The 27,881-nt window shown below is 39.7% G+C and overlaps 1 protein-coding gene across 6 annotated transcripts in view; it reads left to right on the plus strand.

Moving 5' to 3' along the window:
* The window catches only part of LOC143369301 (fibroblast growth factor 18), a 197,845-nt gene that overhangs the window by 151,737 nt on the left and 18,227 nt on the right, over nucleotides 1–27,881 (plus strand). For 5 of the 6 annotated variants that reach the window (XR_013085368.1, XM_076813086.1, XM_076813084.1 and 2 more), the window contains exon 2: nucleotides 23,545–23,590. Coding sequence is in view for 5 of the 6 variants with exons in the window: in XM_076813084.1 (XP_076669199.1) it covers nucleotides 23,545–23,590 (46 nt within the window). In the remaining variant the exon portion in view is untranslated. Of the gene's footprint in view, nucleotides 1–17,888; nucleotides 17,925–23,544; nucleotides 23,591–27,881 lie in introns of those variants that run through there. The other variant, XM_076813083.1, reaches the window with a different exon arrangement.

A 27,881-nucleotide genomic window follows, 5' to 3' on the forward strand; every position in this document is an offset into this window, starting at 1 on the left:
CTTTTACTATATAAATCTGAAAAACTGGGATGAAGCACTGTTCTTCGAGAAAAGCTATACGTGCTAAATCGAGCTACGTAACATTGCGTTCGCACATGATAGAAAATAATTAAAATTTTAATAAACCTGTAAAATACATAAATAATGTAAAGCATGTGTAAACTTGTAATTTGCCATTTGTCACTACCCAGGTAGGTAGCATTTATCAATCGAAAACTGTGCCGAGTTAACAGGTTAAATATCGACCAATGTTCTACGCGCAGTGTAAAAAAATCGCAAGCTTCTTATCCTGCTCCTCCGCCTCCGCGCAAGCAGCGTCCGATTATTTCTCACATCCAGCTTTCCACGGGGAAATTTCATTTTCAACTGTTCCTACGTACCACGAGTGATCCGTAATAGCGAAAGAGTTTGCGATACCCTTTGAAACGCGTTGAGAATGAGCGACTTCAGCTTAGAACGCCAACGCGGACAGTTTCCGTAACTTCCGTCTGATATCTTGTCCGATCTCGTAATTTGCTTCGAAAGCGGCTGATTCATAAGTTCGTCGATTGTGTAAGAAAGCTTCGAAGACGGACCGTTTTATCGAACTTTATCGCGGACCCTAATGGCTTAAGTTTCCTCGTGCGCCACGGGTGCTTTCAACGAGAAGAAATGAGAATCATAGGGCGGGATAGAGGGGGCGGTGGTAGGATTCTGTCGAACGCTGAAGGGAGATGGTGCTCGCGGAGTTTAGGGATGGCGATGAACCGCCTTTGGAACCCGCGTGCGGATCGTTGAACCTGAACAAACGGAGCAATCGGTGATACGGCTCGTAAAGTCGTAAAAACAAAAGTATCTCGACCGAACGGCTCCTGGTATTTGTGTAACTATCTACGTCGAACACCACCTTGGCGCGGCATGAACACACGATACACAGTCACGCTGGGAAACACGAATAAAAGTCCGCCTAACTGCGAGCTCTTTGGGGATTCGCGTGAAAAAAAAAACACGCGCGTGGCGAACCAGCCGAGCCAAAATATCCCTGTTTTCTCCGAGTTTTACGTAACGAACTCTCACCATAAAGAGGCGTTGACGGGCGGTATCTTTGGTTACGTTCAATTCGGGGACGGATCAGCAAAACTTCGGATGTCGCGATGATAATATTCAGCTCTCGCAGGGCCGGAGATTATAACGACGCCTCTCCGGTCTTATCAGTTATGACCTACTACTGAGTGGCATTTTTTTTTAAATGCATGCCTCTGTTATATTTTCGTACCACGTACTTTAATTTGTGGAGGCGCGTGGAGAATTTGGTCACTACTTTTTTTTCAGTATTTATATATAGCTTTGTGAAAATGGTAGTTGAAGTATTCAGTTTGTAATTGAGTATAGAAGTAGTAGTAAAATTAGTATCAATGGATGAATAAAATTTATTAAAGTTGACGAGATAATAATAATTGTTATTAAAAGGGGTAGAAGTATACATAATAGTTTTATGTAGAGAGAAGTTGTCATTGAACAAAAAGTAGTTTAAATTAAAACTTTAATTTTGGGTATTAATAATATCTTTATAAGATTTTTTTGGTAACAATGTGTTAGTTAAGAGAGTGGCTTCGAAACTTAACTCAGATCATTCTGCGATCTACCGTCTCTGTTAAAAAATATTGCACAGACTGGCAAATGTTAGAAAGAAATAGTATTTAATTATGAATAATTAATGATGAAAAAGGATAAGGTATCAGCTTTTTCGTAAATTAAAAATAAGCTAGTTTTCAGATGATTTGTAATGGTTAGTTCGTAGCAGCATTAAATCCTAAATCGAAATGTAGAAAATAAGTGATATTTTATACTACATTAATTATTGCGTTGCTAGTTGTTTATTCGTATTTCTCATTGAGGAAAATACATTGCTTAGTGCAAAGCCTGATAAACTGACACTATGTGCAGCCATACACGGCCCCTTCGAACGGAGGAACTGTATAGGTCTGACTAGCGTGTCTGACTAGTGAGGCCGTTATCTACTTGTGTTCGTTTCCGAAGCGTGCATCATAGCCAGGTTAATTTCGTATGCAACTTGCAAATGGTACATTCGCTTATACACAGTACGGTTTTCCTTAAACGTAGCAATTTATCTAGGACAACAAATTTTCGGTTAATCTAAGGAATTATTTAAGTTTTCCAAAAAGATTCATTCAGAAGTATTTAAGACGGGGACAAAGTTTAATTTTCAACGTTTCTTTATTTAAGTGGAATTCCCACTTCTGATGATGACGCTGTGCCTCAATTAGTAAGTACTTGAGCCTCGACGAATGCTTTCAAGAAACGTAGTCATCGGGCATATTTTTGACACGCTAATGGAACATTGATACGATGACACGGAGTCTCCGTGTTTTAGCACATTTTTTTTAATAAGATAAGAATAAATTGAAACAGTGGGATTATCCAAAGTAATGGGAATCGCTGACAAAATTTGAAAAAATGCTGATGGAAGATGGACACGTGGAGAAGTGTCATGCTGTAAATTAATTATTCAGCGATTATCGTGGTGTCTTGTTATTCAAAGGAGGAAACCTTTGTTGCGATTCCCTTGAGCAATAAGGGCGTGTTTGCGAATCGATGAAAAAGAAGCAGAAGGATTTAGTTCTCATTTAGTCGGTCCACGCGTCCTGAGGCTAGTGCGGCTAATTAAGAAGTAAGTTGGACCACCAACATCGCCGCCTAGTCATAGATTATATAAAGTGTTACGAATTTATTGTAACATCTACAGTGTAGCATATAGATGGCTACTAGTTTCTGGGAAAAATAATACTCTCATTATTATATACAGAAAATTATGTTAATGTGTCTATTTTAAACATTAATTCTTTAAAATCCAAAATTTTGTATGCCTTTTACATTAAAGTATAAATATAATTCTATCCATTTAACCAATAAGATTAATTATCAATTATTTATTATTATTATATTAAAATATTATCATGAATGAATTCTTATTTCTCTGAAATTTCAATAACATAAATTTGTGGCGTCAAGATTCTTTAAAAATAACTTTACACAGATCTTGACAACAAAATATTTAACAATTCAAACAACTTCGTTTCATTTTGAAAATCTCAAAACGCAACGTTGTGATTTATACAACTATTATTTTAGTATCAGTTTATGATAAAGTGGTATAAATGGTTTTATATGCTACTACAGATAAATTGTAGTTTCATAATAGCTGTAGATATTGAGCAAATTTCGCTATTGCCAGGCAATGCTACCCGTCTGAATTATTATCGCTAGTTACAGTAACAAAACGACACCGCCTCGGACCACCTAGACACTGTTACATCATCTTTGAACTATCAGAACTATCGAGTTAATTAGCAGCAGCGCATACCGCCAATTGGATATCGCCTTCTCGCTGTCTGTATTCCCGATTGGATATCACTCGGCCATGACGAAGTCCCTCCTGCTTCGAGAGAGGACCGATCGTTTTACTCGATAGACGTGCACACATGCATCCGCCTCTGAACTGGTTCTACTCTACGAGCAGGGTTCTGTTCCTTCTCTTTTTCCCTCCCCCTTTTTTCCTGTTATCATTACTCAGTGCAAATCGCTTGCTAATTACATCTAAAACGACTCGCGTAGATCGTTCGACGTAGGGGAACTAGGCGGAGGTTAAAGACGGTGGCAAACGCTTGCAGGAATAAGATTTTTAAATTAAATAAAAAAAAATTTTGCTTCCCAATTCAGATTTTATATTTTGTTATTTTAAACTGACCACCCCTGTTTAACATTTTTAAATGAAATACGAGGTAACTGGTCCGTTGCCAACGGTATTTTCCTTATTAGTTCTATCTCTGTCATGGCATCTTCTCTTTATTCAGAATACAATGGATTGCATAATGCAATAGATTACTTTCCCCTTATCAAACATAATCGAAGTCTTATAAATGTAAGTGATAATCTATTATGAACGTTTCGTACTGCTGATAAGCCGTGTCTATTGCCAATTAACGACGTTAATTCTGTGTAGGATATAAAAAATGTAATAATCGCGACTGTTATAGAAGAATTTATCTACCTGTACCTATAAATAGAGTCGTTAAACAAATCTGTCGTAAATTCGTGTTGTTTGTGCAATTTTTTTATTCCTACGTGTCCTATACGAGAAGAAGACACGCAGTTTAACAGCAATCATATATCGTAGACGAATCATCCCCTAAAAAAATTGTTAAAATTTTAGGCAATAACCAACACTCTTATCCATAATCGAATGTTTCTCTTTCACGGCTTTACCCTTTCTACGCATTTGAGCAGCAATCAAAGTAGGGGAAAGGCTCCGCCTCCATGAACAATCTTAACAGTCTTTTAAGAAGAAACATTCATTTCAAAAGCATACTTTTGAATCTTTCATTTTCTTATCGACTACAATAGAGGACTTGAAATAATAAATTATGTAAGTGCCAGAAGGGGACATTTTCAGTATTTTCATTTCAACTGCATTGACGTTGGTACTTATGATTTCACAAGGGGAGCTTCAGGTTTGGTATCTTCAGAAAATTTTGACACTTAGTGTACGCGAAGGTCTTCACTCGGACATTAATTGACTTTGAATTTCATCTAAATAGGGTAAACTGTACAATGATTGACACCCAAAGCGGAAATCTCAATTGGCTATTTAAAGTTGAAATCCTGATTTTTTCGGGCAAAAATCACACCTTCACGCCCCTTAAGTATCAAAATTTTCTGAAATTGCCAAACCTGAAGATCCCCTTGTCAGCTTTACCTCGCGACACCCTTAGGACCTAAAATATATTATTCTAGCATTTACAGAGTTTAAAACCGCATTCAACATGGAATTTACATCCCTTTCCACTAAAAATATAATTTCTAAATTCTGTGGCACTTACAGCGTTTACCATTTCAACTCCTCGATACATTAATACATACAAATTGAAACAGACACAATTTCACTTTTTTTTATACAGATTTTGACAAATTACTGCTGACATTATTTCACCCTGTTTAATTTAATCAAATTGCACGTACGTGCCGATTGTAGTTAACACTTGTGTGACCATAGATAGAAATAGCCACCGTATGGCATAACGATTGATTTGAAATGGTAACTGTAGCGAACAGCAGCGTTCGTTATCGGGCAGGTTCTTTCGTCGGCATTCGCCTTCAGTGGTACACACGCGTGTTACGTGTACCCGTTACCGTGTACGACGTTGTTGCTTGTATAACATTTTAATTAGGTCGAGGAACGCTTGAAGCAGAGTAGAATGGAAAAGGACGATGAATGTCCTGCGAAATTTTTCTCACGATTATCGTCGTGCCTTTTTACTGCCGGGCCGTCGTTTAAAGGCGAGCGGCTCCTGTGTTTAATTTCACGGTGCTCTTAAATCGATTCCTCGCGTTGCCATCCATTTGTGCCTCTGCTCGTACAAATAGTCCTGACGTACTATAAATCTTCTCACTACGTGTAATTCCTCCCGTGTATTTCCTCGATCTTACGATTAATCGGCATTCGAGAAAATTGATTTGAATGGAAGAATAAATACACTTCAAACCAAGCTTGCGCTCCTTAGTCAAAATGTCCTATCTACAATTTTTATTTTTCAAGATACGTTGAAATGTTTCAAGTTCCATCCGTCTTTTACTTCTTAAGTAAATTTAGAAAACCCTGCTAAAATACTAAAATAATCCTATCTGAAATATGTTAATTAAGTGCTATGTTAATCACTTACCGGTACGCCTGTTACAAAAAATTATATTAGACTGTTAAAAAATAATGACAATATATTTTAAATTGAATGAAGTTAAATAAGGGCGGCACGAAGAAAATGATAAAAATTCAGTCTTCTCGGTTGCTCGGAACGCTAGCTAGGAAATTAGGAAATTGTACAACTATTCAATTATTTTTACTACGTATACTTTCCCAATAGAGATAGCAAACGCTATTATCTGATTATGGAAAGACGAAGCATGAAATACGTAGAATTGTTAGCGACAGGTATATTTGTACCTGAGAACTTTTGAATTAGGATTAAGATATAAAAGTTTTTAGGCAAATAGTACGATATATCACATTTTTCTTCCCTGAAAATAGTGTTGTATTGCATAAACAAATTGCGATATAAAAATTCTTATACATCGATATTAAGTCTTTGCAATATTCTGCAAACACAATAAAGAAGACAACGACTTCTCTTTTTTATTTGCATAAATATTCAAATCGCGACGAAATACTTTGTTCGACACTGTCAGGATTGCCACGAGAACGTGTTACAGATGCATGGCTACTCGCGCTTTGGAACACGGTCATGGTTGATGGCCAGCGAAATTCTTAACGACAATAATCATTCACGATCGGGAATTGTCGAGAATAACATTGATGAGCGCCCGATAACGGCTTCATATCGTAACCCTTTTCTGGGGTAAGTAAACAGTGGATTATCTGTATTGGCCACGTTGAGCAACGTCACCATCAGGCATATCGGCGATGCACGTTAAGTCATTGACGTAATATTCCTTTTTCGGGTCTGCTCCACGCGACTGATTCCACGAAATTCCAAAGAACGATTACACAAATTCCACCGTCCACTTTGCGGGTTTATCTCCGCATACTCCCACGCTTCTGTTATCGGCAGTTCTTAAACGCTCGTTACCACACATGGATACTTGCCTCAACGTGCAAGCGAGCCGAAAATAATATTCGCCGGCGAATAAGATTTATGTCACGTTTTATGGCTACAGACTAATTTGTTGTCGCGATACGCGAGGGTCATACTGTCATGTCAGTGTCTTTCTCCAACTTCTCTTCGTTTAATGAAACGTTGTTTAAGAATTAGTGCTTTTAAAGAAACTTTATGCGTTTACTTATTAAACGGGCAATAACCTTACTACAAGAGGGATGAAATATTATAATAAACTGAAAGACAGTTTATAGAAATTTTCAGGATATAAAAAAAATTCTCAATGCAATTGAAATGCGATTCGTTTCAAAGCAGTTATGAAATATATTCACAGCTTTGGACTCGAGAAACAGATTTCAATTTGAAGCAGAAGATTATTAGGCACGCCCACAACAGACACAAAATTTGTCGAAAATGGTACAAGGGATCAAACCTGATTTTTCACGAATTAAACTTTCCATAGTAAACTTTTCATCAGGCATTTAAGGAAGCTGTATAAGCAGGGATAGGGTATATTGATAACAATAGAAAATGAAGTATTACATGAAATTAATATCGACGATCTAATTAACAAATTTTCTAGTATCAAAGCTGAAAAGTGCAGACAGTATTGATGAAAGTTAAAATGAAATATAAATTAGTTATTGAAATGAAAGGGGGATGTTGTTTACAAAGTTTTCCGTCCTTAAATGCTTTGCATAATAATTATTGTTCGTAGTCAGGCGTGTGTATGATTTAAAAAAGAAACGAGACAGGTATCTCCGTAAGAGTGCTGAATACAGCTAAAGAAGCTTAAACAATGGAAAAATTAGAATGATAATAGCCAACGTATCTATAGCTGCGATAAAAGGAACGGATCAGAATCCATCAGAACAAACATCAACATCGTAAACTTGCTTGAAAACACGCTCTAGAGGGGCAAATCACAGGGCGTTGGCGCTTCCATCAATCATGCGATTCAATTTCCTTGTTGGAAGGATTCGCTAAGTATACGTAATCGGTGTGATCGATTCGGTCTACGAAGGTTCGGTCCGCTGGCTCGGGTTGCCAGGAGAGTTCCCTAAAAGTGCACCAGCTCTTGTGCGGATTCGTCGGCTCCCAGTTTCGTATGACTAACTCTGCTGACTCATCGTCAACGCTACATACAAGAAAGAATCGTGACTTTCCCAACTTCTTCCACTTTATCAATGCGCGTTTCATAGCACTCGATCGGTCTTGCATCGGTTACACGAAACAAGGGCTGTCGGTTTTCTTACCGTTGTCTATCGAAGAGGGCACTTCATTTGAACGATTGGAAAAAGTCGAACTTTTCGTTACAGTTTCTTAAAGCCTGACCTCTTGCCTTAAGGGGATCCCCCGGTTAAAATTGTCCAGAAAATCGATTTTATATATATCACTATTCCTACCAACGAGTGAGTAAAATGCCAAAAATATTTTTCAGGGGATGTTATAACCTCTTCTTGTAAAAAGTTTATAAAGATCACCTGTTTTTTAAGGGGTTTGACCGGAGGCTACCCTTAAAATGACGTCTCCGAGATTTTTGAAGATATTCACACGTTTTTTTTCTTATACAATTTTTATACGTTTTTTACCTATTAATTTATTATTTTTAGTATGTTGTGATCAGCAACCACGGAATTAAATTGTAAGGCGACTTAAAAAAAAAGAAGAAATTCTCAGTTCGATGTGTTCGTATGTATGTATGTTAGTATGTATTATGTTTGTCCGCCATTTTCTCCGTAACTACTGGACCGATTTCCGTAAAACTTGTTGCATTTACTCTATCTTCAATCGACTTAGGTCATGGAAAAAGAATTATCAAAATCGGTTCAGCAGTTTTGATGTTACACCAAAAATAAGGAATCTGTTTCATTATTATTGGAACGGTTCTCTTTTTATGAGCAGCTCCTTTTGTAGACCTGCCCATATTTTTTAAAATAAATGTAGTTATACAACTTAAATAACTAAAAAAAAGTAAGAAAATAAAAAATGTAAAAAAAATTAAAACTAACTTCGAAAAAAATAAATATGCAGCGAAAAGTGAAAAATAAGTTTTTTCTTTATTTAATCTACGACTCTCCATTTTTTTAAGTCAGCGTCAGATTTACACAGCGCAAATGATGAGGCCCCGACATAAAAAATTGAGTCATAGATTAAATAAGGAAAAAACATATTTTTCACTTTTCAGTGCATTTTTATTTTTTTGAAGTCGGTTTTAATTATTTTTTTTTCATATTCGTCATCACTACTGACGATCGGTCACGAGATCGCGCTAAATGGGGAGCTGTCCCCTCTCCGTAACGTGCAGAGAAATTCCTTTCGAGAAGCGACGATTTTCTTGCGCCAATTGCGCGAACGGTTCCTGAAGACACGTAGGACGAAGGCAAATAATGGTAACCACACACTGCACGGCCGATCGTAACGGTAAAAAAAATGGGAATGCCGGGAGAAGAGCAGTTGTCTTCTTGTCGTCAGAGAGCGTACGCCGTCCAGATAGTGCGAGGGTTCGGAGAAAAGACGGAGAGAGTTTTAAGTGAAGGTGGGTGGGCGAGATGGTTATTTAAATGCCTATAGAATCCATTAGAGATTACAGGTCGAACAACAAATGCTCGTGCGGATGAGCCGGAACGAACGGTGATACCTTTCAAAGTAAAACTTTCTTTTTTACCACGAGCAACGCAAACCGCTGCCATTTTGTTCCGTGGACAATGTTGCGATGATTGCCGCGCCATTACTGTTTTCCTCCGACAATGAAATCCGTAACGTTCCGTGGTGTAATAACTAGCGAAGTACAATGAAGACGGGAATGGAGGCAGCATTTGCCTCCGGCAATTTGTAATCATGTAATACACACGAAGAAACTTTTGTAAATAAAAAGGTGCGAGGAGAAGCTTTTAAGCCGAATATAACTGACAGAATTGTTCGTCCACCGACTTTTAAGCTTTTAGTGAGAAATTTCTCGAGACAAAAATTGAGGACCAAAAAGTGAGGAGGGTTGAGGAATAAAATATCGAGGAATAAAATATATTAATGCTTGCTTCAGGCATTAAAGTAATGAATTACCTTTTTCGTTGCTGTTATAAAATTAAAACGTTAGGAACGTGCCTAACACCCTCGAGATAAGAAAAAGTGGTATTTAATAATTACTTTTGAAATACCCTACGTGATTTTCGGAAGAAACAGTGGGGTTTGTGAAAAATTTCTTTTCGTATAGTCTGCACCAGAGTTAGAAGCGATGGGGCCGCAGTGAATGGAGGGGGAAACACCTACAGGAGTGGTGATTATGTGTGCATAAATATATTTTCTAAAATACAACAACACTTGTTAAAACTGGTATCTACTACTTTTTTTCTATTTTTAAATGATAAATGACTTTTTTGCATTAATATTGAAATGAAGGATTTAATTAATATTGAATTGTTCCATGTTCTAATTCCTTATGAATTTTGCAAGTCGAATATTTGTGGCGTTTAGAAACATTCAGAGTTAAATAAAATAAAAGATATATCGAAAAAAGTCACATGAGAAGTACTTAATTCACTGCAGAAGTCCTTACGCATTAATTGCCATCCTCTAAAAACGGGCGATTTCAAGTTTATCGTCTAGAAATCTTGCTATTTTCGAATTCCATTTTGCATGAAATTACCAATGTAACAGTATTGTATTTTTCGTGAGTTATTATTTGAAAATAAGCACCAGTAATTATATTTATATTTACAATTATTAATTGCAAGTGCGGACTTTAATTAACGTCGCACGAAAGTATCCTTATACACACGTGTGACGGAATTTTGTCGGTAAAGAGTAGCGACTAATTGAAACAGTTCAGCATGGGTGGAACCGTTGATAGTAGTCTCACATTTCGTACGCCTTTGTTGCGATCGTAGATGAATCATGTTCTCACTGCCTCGCTAATGAATTCCACTGACTTGTCGTTCCTGAAATTGCTCCACATTTTCTAGCTACATTGAATGACATAATACTGACTGTACTTCGCAACCCGTGGGTGAATAACACGAAAAATGATTATAACACTCGCAGAAATTCTATTCTCGCCTTTTAGACGGTATTGTATCTCCGACATATAAACAACACTGGTATCTGGAGAAAAAAAATTGCAAAGAATATTTCTAATTAAAAAAAAAGTAAACTAAATCTCATTCAAAAATAAAATATTAGATTTAAATCTCTAGTGTAACTTCCCTTCGCATTCGTAAACCGTGTACTTATTGCAAATAATTATAAAACACAAATTGTTTTATGGAATTACCTAAAGAAATTACCTACGCTGCATATGTTATTCTAATAGCTTTACACTGTTCTAGTGCTGTAATCATTACAACGCTAGACTGTGTCAATTTTGTGAGTAATTTTAAAATTTTTGAAAAGTCGTTTTTAAAGTTAAAACATTGAAAAAATTGACACACCCTGTTACAACGCGCCGGTATACCATCTCCGTCAACGCGATCTAATCAACGATTCATATATTGTACATATATTTTCATGAAAAGCTATAACACAAGACGGTAACGGCGGTCGGGCTTCGATGGACGAAGAGCGGGTTCCACGCGATGGTTTTTCGGGGGAGGGGGATAGGCCACCGGCGGGTTATCGGCGACGAAATGAATTCCTAAAACTCAATTAACTGTGGCCTTCTTAGCTGACGCTCGCTTAACGAACGAGACGAGTCGTGTAATGAATGGTCCCGCAGGATGCGCCTTGTTTAGTAGTCTGCTTCGAGCCGGCTGAGCCGAGGACTCTCGCTCGAACCCGATATCCGCTCTAGAGCCTTCGGGCGATCCAACCCTTTTAAGTAGACCTAAGTAAAACGCCAGGAATGCGGGGAACAGCTCGATGATACTCGATCGACGGGGTAAAAGATCCGTGCCTCCAGTGATTCATCGTGGGCTATTTCTGGTGACACCGAGCATGAAAATCTATACGGCGGAGATTAAAGGAAGCGACGTGAGAACCTCGTCAGCAATGAAAGCTTGCTTTTCGAACGGCCGATTGTTCGGGGAGTAAGATTCCACCGCTTGACGTCCGACGCATGTGTTAAACATTTGTACAGCCAAAGTCTGCGTGTATCATTTTGTTAGGATGGAACTTCAAATATCGCTAACACTTTGCACTACAAGTCTGCCTTCCAGTGTGCATGCTGCTTTCATTAGACACTGTACTGATCAAAGAGTTCGCAATCCGTAGAATCAAATGAATTATTGCAATTCCAATACTCGTGAGTGCAAATTGAGGAGAAATATCTGCGATACCTAGTAAATACCTACTGTAAATCGGGTTGAAAACTGAAGTCATGACATCTGACCATCTCTCCCGAGGTGCCGGGAGAAATGGTTTTCGTCGATGGCAGAGACCACTCACATAATTATTCATGGAAAATCAGCAAAGAATAAAGTAACATTATTTATGAGTGAATACAACAGATTCATTGATATTTAATTTGTTCACGCTAAACAAGTAAAGAACATATAAAAAAAAAGTGAACTACCTACTGGAAATTAGCAAGGCAAATGAATATAAAAATGAATAAATAAACTAAATAAAAAAATATAATAATAAAATAAACAAAAATAATAAAAAAAATTATAACTCGACCATCTCACCTTTCTGCAGCGAGAGATGGTCTTCCCGTTAGCTTTGAGAGGAAGAGTTAATATGGCCAAATACTTTGGCTGCATTATCCCTCAATATCTCTACTATCTTATTATCCCAAACATTAAACGAAAATAAACTAAAATTAAGGTTACAATAAATGTAACCTCAATTTACCTCGTATAGCCTATAAATCCAGAAAAACACAGAAGGAATCGAAATGACGCTATTCCTTCAACTGTTTGGCTTCTAGAGAAGTAATTGGTCTGCACTTTACCGCATTTTGACTGTAGACTCTGAAATATAGCGACTCGACCGACTCTCCGGCCCGACTACATCTCCCGGATTTACCCCAGTGTATATTTTAAAAAGCAGATAAAATTCGAGCTGCGCTTCTAACAAATTCGAATATTTGGAACCTAACAACAGCCGATCAATTTTATACCGGGAGACGCGAACCTCGCCCGCTTCCTTGTGTTATCATAAGTATTCAGTAGTTATGTTTTGTTTTTTTTTTGTTTTTATTTCGAAAGATAGATGGAGGGAATGACGAGGAGCGTGTCAGGATGAATGTGACGCCGGCGGAACGTCGCGGCAACGGAGCAAAAACCGCGTCGCGCACTCCTCTCGCGTGGCTCCTCTTCTTGGTCGTATTCTTCTTCTTCTTCTGCTCCTCCTGCTTCTTCCTCATCTGTCGCCCTCCTTTCCACCCGCCGCGGGTTATCTCCTCCACCGCGGAACACTTGACGCACGGCGACGGTCCTCTACGTAACGTTCCAGGACGCGCTCAGTCGTTGCTCGTCTCTTTAGCCGTTCCTCGTAAGCGGGCGACGCAGGCGACTACTATCTGCCACTTCACCGCTGCCACCAGCCTCCAGCCACGAGTGCGCTGGTCGTGCACTGGGGAAAAAATAGTCGGCTCAATCAACGAGATAATTTGCACGCCGCGGGGAAAAAAGCTCGGCGACACGGTTCGACGTAACCTGGCGTCACGCATCAACGACGAATCCGCGAAATGAAATGTAGTGACGAACCCGGCGATGCTCCTGACAGCTTCACGGAACGCTGGAGCGCAAAGCAGATGAGTCGGTGGACGCGTTCGCGGAAGAGTTTTCTAAGCGCTGTCATTTCGGAAAACGGGGAAGCATTTAGGCAAAGTAGACAGAGTGACTAAATGCGATCCCAGGATAAAGTAAACCAGTTGCACGCGCAGGCTTTTTATGCAGGAAACAGAGATGACTTCTTCGTCGATGCATCATGTATGTAGGTCACATTTTCACAGACAAGTGTCTGCTGTCCGTTCGGTCAGAGTTTGTAACAGTGGTGATCTAATTGCTACGCCTATGAATGTGGGCAATATCTGTTTGAGATGGAGTGACGATTACTTACGAGCTTTATTAGGCACGAAAGGGTTAGACCACCTTGGCCAGGTCAAGAAATATCGCATCTTTGGGAATTTACTTCCAAGTGACAAAAGCAGCAGTTTTGATTAAAAATTTTCTGTACAAAATTAAAGACATGGTATGCTCATTAATCGTTGTAGAGCGGACCATTGTAATTTGAAACCATCACTTGCTTCTAAGGGAATTGTTAAAGATCCGAAATGCGATTGTGAAGAGCAAACTCAAAGTATAAATCATATTTTGTGAAAAATTGTAACTTAAGAATTTAATGTACAAACCGAACAAAATGTAATTATTCAGGTATAGCTGAAATTAGCCTCATTCAAGGTTTCAAATGCTTAATATAAAGAAAATCAATAAAGATAAACAAATTTTTTAAATAAATTCCTAAAGATGTGGTATTTCTTGACCTGGCCAAGGTGGTCTAACCCCTTAATTGGAGAGCGATTTTCACCGTTTCGCGTTTTGTAATTAGTGAATCTACCACTAGGACACTTTGAAATACGAAAAATTGTTTCTCCTCGGTTGTCTGGTATTCGAGTGTTGATCGATGGAACGTGCGACCAATCGTGAGATGGACTGTTTTATGATACAAAGAAAGGGGTAAATTTGAGCTCGGAGACTTTAAGGCCCCTTTAAGCTAAGAGATTAGGGTTTTACGACTACCACGACAAGTTGACGCGATAACGTGCTTCTCTGTTGACGTAGAACTACCTTCACGCTTCGGAAAGTATGACTTCCGACGAGCCTCTTGGACTATAAAATTCCGTTCCAATACCACTTTCAGATAAGTGATGCGATTAAAAATCATACTTGGTAATGGTTCCCTTAACAATGTAATACAAATATAGTAACATTAATGCAATGATTTTATCACTAATTAAATTCACTTTTCATACAGATTTTTTATTCTATTGTATTGACCGTTTGTACTCTCAGCATACCTCCCAGGTACAGTGATCTTTCACTCAAGCTTACAAGAATGGTAAAATTTGTAATTTGTAGGATTACATAAATAGAGAGTTGAGTATACTCTGTTAACGATAACCTAGTACCTAGATAAAGGCGGATTCAAACATGTCAGTTCCGTGACGGTTCAGTGCCGTCAGTGTCAGTGCTCTTTATCCTATGTCAGTAATTGGCACGGACAAGTGTGAACTGCCACATTCCAAAACAGGGAACCGGATTTTTTACCACTGACACCTGACGTCATCAGTTCGTTTTTTTTCACTGATGACACTGAATTTAACCATCATGAAACTGATATGGATGAAGCCGCCTCAAGTTGGAGCGGAAAGGGTCAAAGGCAGAATACAGTTTTCATGATTTTTCAATACCCACAAGAACAATTTGTCAAAACTATTACGCTGCGAGCAATAATGCCAGTTTTCCTCCAGCTAATTTCACGCGCAGCTGAACGCGTGTATGGATGAATGCAACAAACGCTGCAGCGTTCTCGATTAATTTATCTGTTACGCTTTCCGCGCACGCCGACAAATTGCCACGAACGTCTATCTTGTCGCAAATTGAGTGTGCGGCATGATTTGTCACGGGCCTTTGGTGGTCGAATTTATAGGAGCTCGATCGCACACGTTGCTCGTTAATCCCGAGCGTGCTGCTGTCGATGCGCTGGATCGACCCTTCGCAATTGGACACAGCTATTCGCCACTGTCGTCTGAGGCGCATTGACACACGTGATTTGTCGCGATTTGCTACGGTTACTTAGGGCACATTTCGGGGCCTGCCATTGTCGATGGAACGCCAGGTGACTTTTTCGTGGGTCGAATGCCTTCTGGGGCCATTTGTATGAGGCTCGTGCTCTGGGCTTCTAGAAAGGTAGTAAATTTCGTGGTTTCGCCAATAGAGATGTCGTTCTTCCCTGATCTTGGGTGGTGACTGATGGGCTGACCAGTTTGCCGCATCGGAAAACGTTTAATTTTCCATTATTCGTTAGTATTAGGTTGGTGCAGACGTCCGTTCGCATTATTGAAGCGGTATTTATTAAAATTAAAAATACATTACGTGTTTTTTTTAACCAAAGTATTTTCCTCGACTATCTAGGACCATTTGCCTATTTCTGGTAGCTGTAGCAAAAAAGATATCTCCGTACACCAAATATCATCTAACAGTGAGCGAAGGAACCTTTTCATCGATCAAAATATTTTGTCATTATTCAGATACATTTATTTCTGATAAATGACGCGCTTTCAAGGTAAAAATGTAAAATCTTAATATTGACAGTGACTTCATTGTCCCAGAAACGTCATATCGTGCAACTGTGACTTTTGAATTGCTCAGTGATGAAGATGTTGGTCTTAACTTTCCTTTGCAAGTTATTGATATTCACATAGCAATAAATACAAAAATAGTGTTGCGCACAAACGTATTTTTTGATCATGCAAAAAGTGTTGCTTCTCACGAGAAGGTATAGGTGCGATTAATTACAAACAGTACCCTTTTTTCAATTCCTTCAATTATCTCGATGAGATTCATAATTCTATATATACACGTGTATTTATTAATTTAAACTCTACAACCATAAAATGGACTTGGTTTAGAAATTTAAGTTTTGTATCATTCTCTCCATTGCACCTTTATTCACTCCCACGCAGTCTCATCCACCCCCGCAGTAACTCACATTAAACTCTACATATTCCCCTACAATACTCATACTTTCCTCTCCTTTCTCATACTCCTCTCTGGGCACTCCAAATCTCTCTCATTCGTTCTCTTTCAACTCTATACTAATCTGCCCTAATCTAATTCATATTATTTGCTGATATATATAACCTAAACCTATATTTCCAATCTCACTTCTACGATATCTCTATCACCTATTTGCCTAGTTTTTGAGACTATCTTTCCCTCTCTCTCGCTCACTCCCCTCGTTTATGCGCCTACTAACTTTGCACTAAATTACAAAGAAATCCTTAATTAAATCACCATCAAACACAGACACGCGTCGTGCATCGAAGATTCAATGTACGCGAGGGGATTCGTGTTTAGGAATGAATTCAGTGCCGGCCAGTGGGGCATGATTCATGAACTGGTGTGTACTACCACAAACTGGTGGAGCCTCGTGTCGCAGAGAATGGTGACCAAAACGACTCTACTTATTAGATCGGATGAAGGAATCGCCGGCCCATGGCATCCACGCGGGGCATATCTAGCCGACAGGCGGTGTCCAGCTGAGAGGCATCGGCGTCGGATCGGTAGCCGCGTTTTTCTTCGGCGTGTCGGGACCTATTCAAGTGTTGGCAGTTTTTCACGCGGCAGGCGACAAATATCCCCACTAAAATCCCCTTTGGATGAGTCCCCACGTGGCCGGGGATGTTACGCCGGTTTCTGTCCCCGGCAGCATTCACCGTGTTGATCTCGCACCGGTGACAACAAACTGCATCTCCGGCTCGCGCTCCCTTTCCGGCTCCTAGCTCGCGATCGTCTAGCCGAAGGTCTCGCGCGCCGTACTCGCCGCGCGGCAGTTGAACGGAAGTGAACATACACCGCCAGCCCTGACATCGTCCAATGTTCCGAGGATCCACCGACGGTTCCACAGCTTGTTAGCCCGGCGTTCGTTAAACCGACGCGTTAGAACAATCGTAAGAGACGGTTGGTTAGTCCACCAGTGGCAGCTCGAAGGTTCGAACAGTTCCACCAGAATATATTCTTTGACATTGGACACGTTCGATTTATCCGTTACGTCAGCATTACAAGGCGGTTGCCAGCGATACGACGTAATCCAGGCTAATCTCGGCGAATTTCTTCAGGAATCCCGATACGTGCGTAATCATAGAAGAATTCGTTTAAGTATCGCCGAATACAGACGGGACAATACCTACTGTCCCGAATCAGCTGCACGAACGGGTTTGATACCGCCGCGCCTGTATGACAAAAATCAGTCCCTGCCGGATTTGCCCAATGATGTGTCGTTGTCGCCGATGCTCCTTGCATTTCAGTCGAGTATTCGGAGTTCGGAAGTGTTTGAATTGAACGTTACCCGAAGTCCTGTTGGTCTAACGTGCGCACTCTGCTGGGTGACATTTATGACACCCTAAATTCTGACGTTCCCTTTGTAATTGTAACGTCAGTTGATCGGTGAGGAGGTCTCTTGAATACACGGATAGAAGGAAGTATTTTGAATCCCTAAGCCGGATCAGTGTCACGATTCCGCCAACATATGACACATGGATTGAGATGACACTTCCAAGTGGTGATGACACGCAGATATGTTTACGGCGTTTTGGTGAGTTACGGCAGAATTACTGACACGTTGAAGTAGCATGTACCAGTATCGAAGTTGTGAGGAATTATTCTAAGCGGCTAGTTTTTACACTGACGGTAATTTATTTTCCCATGAAATAATAAGTGTTTGCGAGGTCATTAAGATTTTGTAGATTGCTTAAGATTGTTTACTAATATGGCGGTTTAATGTCAGCGCATGGCTATTTCAAAGTCTTGCATATTAATTCTATGCGAATGTGAATTTAAAAATGTGGAAATCGAAAATTTTTAGTGAGAAATTTGACGAAGTTGTATATACCTATATAAAAAATAAAATACGGCGGAGCAATAATTACTTGCTTCTTGCGCACTGTTTAAAAGTTATTGATAAATAAGGAGTTTAACACTGATACGTCATTCGTATATGTTCATATCGATATTTTAATTTAAATTCAGAGTTGATAGAATGAAGGGAACGGAAATGTTAAACCAAGGTTCTCTAAATTTCGGAATCGCTCGTTAATGTAACCACGTGTCAAAGGAAAACATCGTTATTCAGGTTTTCCCAAGTTTAACCTGTTAACCGGCAGGTTTTTCGAACAAAGGGCTCCCTAGTTGTGTAGCGACAAATGACAAAAACCGACTTAATTCGACTTGCCCATTTCTGATACAAATAGAATGATAAAACTGACTTCGCTGGTTAACAGATTAAGGGCGGATTTTCGTGTAACAGCCACCGAAATTATAGCACAGTGAGAATGCTTCTGATTCACTCCGCGACTCGCGACTCGAATCTTGGGATGTAAGTACTCGATGGAAATCCTCGGAATGGCGGAGCTGCCCCCGAAGAGCCACCTTCGCGTTCGGCCTCGAGGAGAACTCTTCTCATCAATACTAGAAATACTGGAAATACTGGATTTTTCACGGATAGCACGATGTCGTTTATTGCGGCTGGTGTCACATAGTCCACGCCGTTAGAAATTTTCCTCGTTACCTTTCCTTTACCCCTCTCCGTCACGTCTAACATTTTCTCCGTTGTCCGATTGCCGAGAAATTCAAATTTTAATGTATCCCATGCCTTTCGACGCCACGAATACCATTCGTACCGAAGGACGGTCATTCGGTCAAGCGTATTCCTCTGTACAATTTGATACGCGGTCGTTAACGAGGCGGCTGACAAGCACTGTCAACGAATCGTTGCTATGACTAACATTGCAATTATGTAAACCGATACAGTAATGAATAAAATACTCATAAACGCCTGTGGATTAAAGCCAATGGCCTGCCTATCTCCCAGAACTTGCACCTACGTTATACATAAAAATATAGAATATACATTAAAACTAAATTGTCGAATCTGTTAAGGCACGATGTAGAATAAGTCCACTATCGTTACGTTCCTTTAATTCCAGTTGCTAGGAAATTGAAGCGTACGATGTTTCTGTAACGAATAAGTTGCTTGCTCTTCTCTACGCCTTGATTCGTGGAAAAATCTCCCTGGTTCTTTTTTATGCGCAGTTTAAGACTTTCACATTGAATAATAACGTTTCAAGTTATAGCTTGCTAACTGCACAAACTGAAAGCTCGGCGTTAAGGTAGCTCCCAACCAACTATGTTAGTCAAATTAGTGTTGAGTAATAAACGATATATATATATAGTAGTATGATACTATAGAAATAATAATAAAGTGCAACTTCAAATTTGTTTTAACCCTTCGTGATCACACGGGGTGTATCTCGCCCCAGGATATGTATTTGCCAATATGCCTGCAAACTTTTAGATCTTAATAATAAAATTTAAATATTAGGTGCGTTTTAACAAAAAACAAATCGCTTTTGTCCACAACTATTTCTTCAAATATAAATTTCAACATATTAAAATTTACATGTCTAGAAGAAGACTATTAGAGCACGATTGTATGAGTATTACGAATGTACGATTATCACTGAAAAGTTAAAAGATTAAAAATTACGAAAATTGTAACTCAAAAATAACGCTGGGTGCAGTGAACCCCATGTGTCCAATTTGTGATTCTAAGAAGGCGTGACCACGAAGGGTTAATATCGACTCGATTTCTTCTATGTTGAGAAATTAGGGCAGTCTAGGAAAATACGTTCTATACTTATATCAGTGTTCCACAAGATTCACATTTGGGAGGGGATTGCATCGAAACTTTTGTCTCTCGCCATACGAGCAAAATATACATAGGTACACCTACCGTAAAATTACAACCTTCAAAAATGTTCTGTTATAAATTATTGTTCACATGAAATTGTTTACGTCGACTTTGGCCTCCCGAAAATCCGTTTGCTCCTGCAAAATTTAGTCCTCGACTTATTTCGTCAACGTGCCTACTCGTTAACTGCCTCTGACGAAAATATAATACCCAAATTCTCGCAGGAACTTCACCGTTCACGGCCACGAGAGGCCAGTTAAAAGTTCAGGGTGGTCGAAAAGCAACGTCCACCCTTAGAAAATGGAATTGCAGTGTATCGAAGGATAACAGTCCCCAGGTAGTTGGATAGTAGAGTTTACTATCGTCTCCTACAAAGATTCAGTTGACGCCGGCGAAATAAAGTGTGCGGTTTAAGAGCACCGGCGTGCCAACGGGATTCCTTGCGGCGGATCGCGGTGCATTTGAACGAGGTAGGCGGGATGATGCGAAAGAGAGGAAGATTTGGTCCACCCCGCTGGCCCAGCGACGAGCCAATAACCCAGGCGAATTAAACTGAACGTATAATAAACGTTCACGGCGTCGTTGGTGGTGGTGGCGCGCGGTGCTCACCTGTGTTCTGTAATACGAGATGCATTCGCATTACGCAACTCGTTGCAGCGGCTCACCGCACGCAGCACCCAGCTCGTACGCAACTGGGTTATTATTTACAAGCCGCGGCGGTAGTACTATCCGCCGTTGTCACTCTTGATTTCTACTGTTATGCCGCACAGGCTAACCGAACACGCGCCCGCTGCCTCCGAGACACGTTTAACACGTTCGCTACGGTAGTTAACCCTTTGCACTCCAACTAATTCGCCCGTCGATCGACCATAGATCTCTTGCTCGACGCCGCGGGTACAAAATACGGAACATTGCAGTAGAAAGAGATACGGTATGGTAATTTTAAAATTGATCGTTCCTTTAAGCCTACGAATTACGGATTCGTATATTTTTTTTTTTAAAGTTTAGTGATATCAGCATGTAATGTGCTGATTTATGCTTTGGCGTGCCTGGCAAGGAGAGGTTTTTAAATAACAAATACCTGCTTATTTATTTGCTCCACCCCTCAAAGTTCGTGGGAAGAGGTACAACTTGTTAGTTTAACGAATATTATAAAACTTGATCCTACATACTGTTATAATATTTTTTAAACTAACAATAAGAACTTTTGTGCCTCTTCTTACGAACTAAAAATAAAAAATAAGAAAACATGCGTTTGTTATTTTTCGGTTCTCTAAAAGATATCTAAAAACCAAAGCAATCGGAGGCGAACACTTAAAACCTCTCCTTTGAGATGCATATTTGCGGTGATCTTTAAATTACGTAAGGTTTTCTGGAGGGGAGGGGTAGCGAATTTCTTACGTTTTCTTCCACGGGGGTGGAGGAGTCAGACAGCGTCTTACGTAATATTTTTAACCTAATTTTCAATAAATACAAATTCTATCATTAATGTTCCGGAAAAGTGGTTTTAGTTTAAATTAAAAACCGAGTTCACTGAATTATACAAACCTTTAAAAGAATTTTAATAGCTGAAAAAATTAAGTGTAAAAAATATTACGTAAGCAGGGGGTTGGAATATCTAATCTTACGACTTCTTATACTGGAGGAGGGAGGGGTGAGAATTTGCCAAAATCACCCTTGCGTAATTTAAGGACGGCCTTTAGAGTGTAAGGAGTTAATTTTGATTCTGTGCCGTGGATGCGAACTGAGTCCGAAATTTTGGCGTATCCAGACCCTCGATGCATGCAATCATATCTCATGTATGAACACAAGACCATAATTCAGTTGCACCTAATGGCCAGTTGCATTTCCATTATTTCCATGCACGTGTACTCAGTTCTACGAATTTTTAATTATTCCAACGACTTGTTATTCAAATCGTTCTTGTTCTTACACACAGGAATTTCGAACTCGGGTTTCTCGGAGACCTTTGAGTTCACACATTGCTACACATACCGGGGACACAAACCTCGCGCACTCCCCTTGCTAGACTAAACTATATAAGCGCAGTGCGCATAACATTACGATTCCTGATTTCCTCTTCCTGCCGTCGTAAATCTGGCGACACTCATAGAGGCGAATAACAACCCTCGTTCCACCTTTTAATCCAGGATATGAATCAATGACTCGCTGTAAACACTGGCGCTCTCCTAGCGGCAATCCACGAGAAAGTTTATAGATTGTAGAAAGTGAAAAGTACTTTATCAGTCGTGGTAACTGTTGTCTGGTACGAAACTGAATGCCGCACAAAATACCTATGCTTTTGGGAAAGGTGTTTCTAAACTGTTTCTGAGATTTATACACAATTAATATTTAATGCAAATGGGATAAGGCGATTGTGATAGTTGCAGCTTGCGTGTAGTGTTCAGTGGCGGACTCAGGATTAATCTTAGGGGGAGCTGAGTTGAACGGATACAAATTTATTTAATGCAAATTCAATAAAATTCATTAGGTGATCATAAAAAATTATTTCAAGAATAAAATCCAGTTTTCTTTTCTTTTTACAAAGCCCCAAAGGCCCGGGTGCGCCACTGGTAGCGTTAGAGTCAACGAATTTCTATTGGAAAGAGGTTTTACTTTCTTCCACTTTGAAATTAGTATAATTTCCGTTTTGGTAAATTATGGCGTGATTATATTTGCATCACATGCTTTCACTCCAAGCATTGAGTTCGCAAGTGGGTTCCCCACAAATTCTGTTACAACTAGGAATACACCTGTTGCAAAATTTCATGAAAACAGAATTAATTTACTCCAGCAAACATATATAATAATTAGTAAATGATAATAATAAAATTGAATACTCCATGCAATATTATACAATTTGTCCAGCAGTCGTTGCGAAGATCATAAATTTAAATATATCTATAATCACTTGTCCATTAACTCTGTCTGATGTAATTACCTGAGCATATTGATTTGCGCTAAGAAGTGTAGAATGCATTTCTGTGCCTGCGAGCCAACGGCAGGTTGCATGCGGCAGTGTTTCGAGGCAGCATCGTTTAAAGGAATATTATTAAGGTATCGGAGCAAAGATAGTATCGTGAACTAGCTACACGCTACGATCTGTCCACCGTAATTTGTTTCCACCACTAATTATCTTGTATATGCTTCCCTTATCTGTCAGAAGCGATCCGCCGCATCCCGCGCTTTCATTTTGTACTGCTGCTAATAGTAACCTCCGTCGTGTGGCACCGCACTCCGTAATCGTGCGAAATTTATTTGCATACCATAAATCATGCTGCAGATTGCAAATGATTAGGTTGTATGTCACAAATTGAAATCCTGCGCATACAGCGGCATATATTAATCGAGATACGTTTCTTGGTATGTGCCACTGCGCATAAAACGTGCACAGAACAAACGGCATTCCACCGTATTTCGAATCGTAAGGACGAGCGCTTAACACGCGTCTTTTCATTTGTTGCAGGTTACCACAGCTTGCCGTTTTAGCGAAGATTTTGTGCCTCCTGATGGTGAGTAACACACCACAGATATATATCTATTTACTATTTAGTGGAAAGACCAATACGCAGGCCCGGCTCGAGCCTTTTTTACAAGCTTTTATTTGGCTTCACTCCCGCATATCTTATAATTCAATTGGTTCTTCGAATTGCCACAAAATTCCCCTCATTTACATCTTTTTTTTTCACATAAAATTATATTTTTTATTTAAATTAGGATAGCATTATATAAATCTGAGTTGCGTTTCAAATGATTCTCAAGTACAACCCCCTAACCAGCCTTCCTATGCTCGTTGATGCTCCGAGATACCGACATCCATAATGGAAATATGATTTCCAAATGTATCCCTCGGTTATCTATGCATCCAGGAGAGATACAATCACCCTACTTTCCCAGGATCGCGTCCAAAAAAAGAATCCGAGCTGCCCGGGAGTGTTTTCGCGCTGTGCCCATAGTTGAACGGAAATACTGCTGACCCAGTTACATCGGCTTTAACGAGCCGTGTAAAATTTGAACGAGGGCTTTGGCCGTGTTCGTGCGGGACCCGTAAACTTGCATAGTTCACTCGCTCGATGGATACGTAAGCGCGGATATACGTGCCAGATCTTTGCGCGCGAGCGGTGACTGGGTCAGATCAAAGATACCCCCGTTGCACGGGGAGGTGGAGCATCGGCAGGATCGCGTGCTGAGAGTCAATCTAGGGCTTGTTAGTAAATTGTCGATTACGCTGGTGCGCACCTTACCTGCCATAGATTAATGATCAGTGCTTCCACTCCTACGCGTTCACGGGGCCGACAATTTATATGGCCGACGTTGGCCGTCGTCGGCTTCGAGCTCTTTGACTCCTTGTCGTGTATGTTTAATTCCCCGCCCTTGCGCGAGACGGGGCATTATACGACCCGGCATGCATGCATTTTTCACGCGGCGCCGCAGTAACACATGCATTATCTAATTCGACACTCCATCGGTCCCCGCGAAACGAGGCTATCTACCATCTCTGCTGGACTTACTTAATTGTTGGTTTCCAGGGACTAACAACTCCCAACTGCACCGTAAATTTCTCTTCGAATGTTCTTAGGATTTTGCCGCGTGGGTACAATGAACGTGCATGTAGTTTCGAGTAATTTTTAGTTTTTATGGTGTACACTATGCAGTTTAGTCTTTGTATGTACAGGGTGGTCCGTCTAACTTAAGCGTTACAAGCTATTTTGTTGAAGATTGTTAGGGGTAGGGACAAAATTCTTGGAGGCACGATGGAGCATGATGTTTGATGTTCTGATGCAGTAAAATTATGATAAAATCTACGATTTATTGTAAAATGCTCAGGCTGAGGTTAAAACACCAAATCGAATAGTAGGTTGGAGTTAGAAATCGTCTGGTTGGAGATGGTAGACGTATGGGCATAATATTTTAGATCGGATGGAACGTTCGCATTAATGTGGTTTACTTTACCTGGAAATTGTACTAATGCAGGATATTTTTCATCATATATTTGTGATAAATGACCTAATATTTTCGAGTAAATAGCTTGTAATGTAATCCACACTAGATATATGACACTTTCATGGATTCAACATTTTAAAAATCCTTTATCAGTTATGAACAATTATGTTCTTATTATCAAATAATTGATTCTAATTTCAGTCCTAAAACGATAAAATAGAAGATTACCTTTTTCTCGTACTGAATATTGTAAAATTCAAGATCAATCAAAATTCTAGATATCAAGTATAAAATATCGAAGTTTTCAGCACAATTGCAGGCGAATATTCTTGTCTGATGACGTCAAGGAATGTATCGCTGTGTTAATGCCGCTAGAACGTCGTCGATTATTATTCATATACATTACTATTCAAATAATAAATCAAGCATTTTTTCTCCATCAGCATTGTTGATAATCATTTGCTTGAAAATAATGCAGATATCCAGAAAGCGATTGCACCTAGAAATTCTTGCATCGAGAGTAGTCCCCCATTAATTTTGCAAATATACTTCATTGTACCTCAGATTTCATAACACCAATTGTTTTTACAATATACACTAAAACTCATCATGCAAATGAACATCACCAATAAATAATTACAATTATTAAGAATCTATTGAAATATTCGTCCTCTGACTCTTACATTAAATTACATTCGCCACGTCTGCCCGGAGTCTTGTGACACGTCACTATTAAATAATAACATAATAGACAGGTGTGTAAGAAATTACAGCCATTTAAACACGATATACATCGAGCACGGCGTAATATCGAACGAGGCGCAAGCGTCGCGTATTTCGATTTAGCACCGATTAAGATCTACAATCGATACATTCTAAACGATCAGGAGCCAATCGCGGGGATGGGGCTATCGCGAGCAGATTCGAATCGTATTTAAATGAAGTTCGTGCATACCGGTTGCCAGCGGCCCCGGTATTCCCAGTAAACGGTCCACCGGTCCGATAAATAATTAAGCGGCTGGCAGACGCGGCGTCGATGAATTTAGTTGTTCCCCGTTCGAGTCGTTCGCGGATGAATCGCGGGTAAACGTGGAACTATTACCTTGACGATACAGCGGCGAGGTGAGAATTTAATGAATGGCCAGCGCATAATACTGCAAAAATATTTCATCCGATCGTTTCATAGACGATCAGAAGCATTCCCGCCCGTCCTTCCCGCGAGATTTTTTTTACAACGAGGAAACGTCACTCTCGCAATAATGACGTGGAATTAATTAGAGATCCGGGACTCTCTCGTTGCATATGCAACGCTGCATTGCGGCTGGGGAAAAATTGCGTCGCGTGCAGCTACCTCGTTGTCAGAAAAAGAAAACGTTAACTGTAGCCGTATAGTCGGCGTTTAGACTTATTGTTAGGAAAGCGGTGGGTTTGCGGCGGGCGGTTTTACCCGCGGTCTCAACCACGCGCGGTTTCTAAGAGAAACTGTCACAAAGTAAGTTCCGATCGTTTGCGTCTAATGCCACGGAAATTGTAGACGCGCGTCATGTAAGTGCTTGCACGGTTCGCGGCATCCTGTTGCTTTTTTGCCACGAAACCCAAATGATTGGTACAGACAGGGAATCGCACGGCTAGAAGAAAAATTGATTTACCCTCGGCTGTCGCACTGGGATCAGAATGGCCCACGATTTAATTTTCAGGGAAAATATATTCGACGCATCATTGAAAATGGCATTACTGTTTAGGTACGGTGGTACTTTCAATGTTAATTTTCAATGGTAAACATGTATTCTAAAATGTTACGTCTTTATCTACAAATTTTTGCGACTTAAGGGGAGGTTCCGGTCTAGAGCCCAAAAAAATAGGTGATCTTTAGGAATTAATTAAAGGAAAACTACTATATATAATTTAATGGGACTTTTTGCATTGTATTAAGGATGTCTTAGATTATAGAAATATATTTTTTGTTTTATAATTAATCATTGCAGACGGCACTGGGGAGTCGTTAAAGTCAAGGCGTCAACAAATTGATCCAAATCGGTGGGACCTGTATCCCCAAAAGTTATTATCCGATTCGACTGAAACTTTTTTTATTCTCAAGAATATACTTCTGCCTAGGGGGAAACTAGAAAAAAATACAAAAATAACTTTTTTTTTTAGAAAATAACGACACTTGAAGTTTGTAAAAAGTGAATACGTAGGGAATTTCCTCCTGATTACAACGCAATTTTTGTTTGCTGTCTAAATTCACCCTAAAGGGGTGTAATTGACCCCTGAAAAAATCCGGTTATTTTCCGATTTTCCGTTATAATTCGGGAACTGCGAAATATTTTTTAACCAAATGATAGATCTAATTAAAAGAAGTAACTTTTGTCTCGAAACTTTTTTTCTATCTGTTACATTTCGCGAGTAATAACACAAAATCGGAAAATAGCCGAATTCTCGAGGGTTAATTTCACCCCGTTAGAGTGAATTTGGGCAGCAAACACAAAATGCGTTGTAATTAAGGGGAAATTCGCTACATATTCGCGAAGTTTCAGAATTTTTTTAATGTTCTGGTTCGGGATCCTTTGTTAGTACCCTTAAGGGCTGCTTACGTAGCTCAACAATTATTTTTGTACCGTGCACAAAAAAAAAAGAGCAACCGAGAATATTTTATGATTCCCAACCGTCCAAAGCATGGGAGGACCTAGTTGATCTGGCAATATAAAGTGTACCGTCTGCCGTGATAACATTATTACGGCGCCACTTCTGAAATGAAAGAAGTGTCAGATCCTACGACCATTAATGGACAGCTCGTGTTCTCTCGTTAACAAATCTCGCCGTCGGCATACATCTTTTGTGGGCCCCGCTGTAACGACG

This window comes from Andrena cerasifolii, chromosome 5, assembly GCF_050908995.1.
Source record: "Andrena cerasifolii isolate SP2316 chromosome 5, iyAndCera1_principal, whole genome shotgun sequence".
In the NCBI taxonomy this organism is placed as follows: Eukaryota; Metazoa; Arthropoda; class Insecta; order Hymenoptera; family Andrenidae; genus Andrena; species Andrena cerasifolii.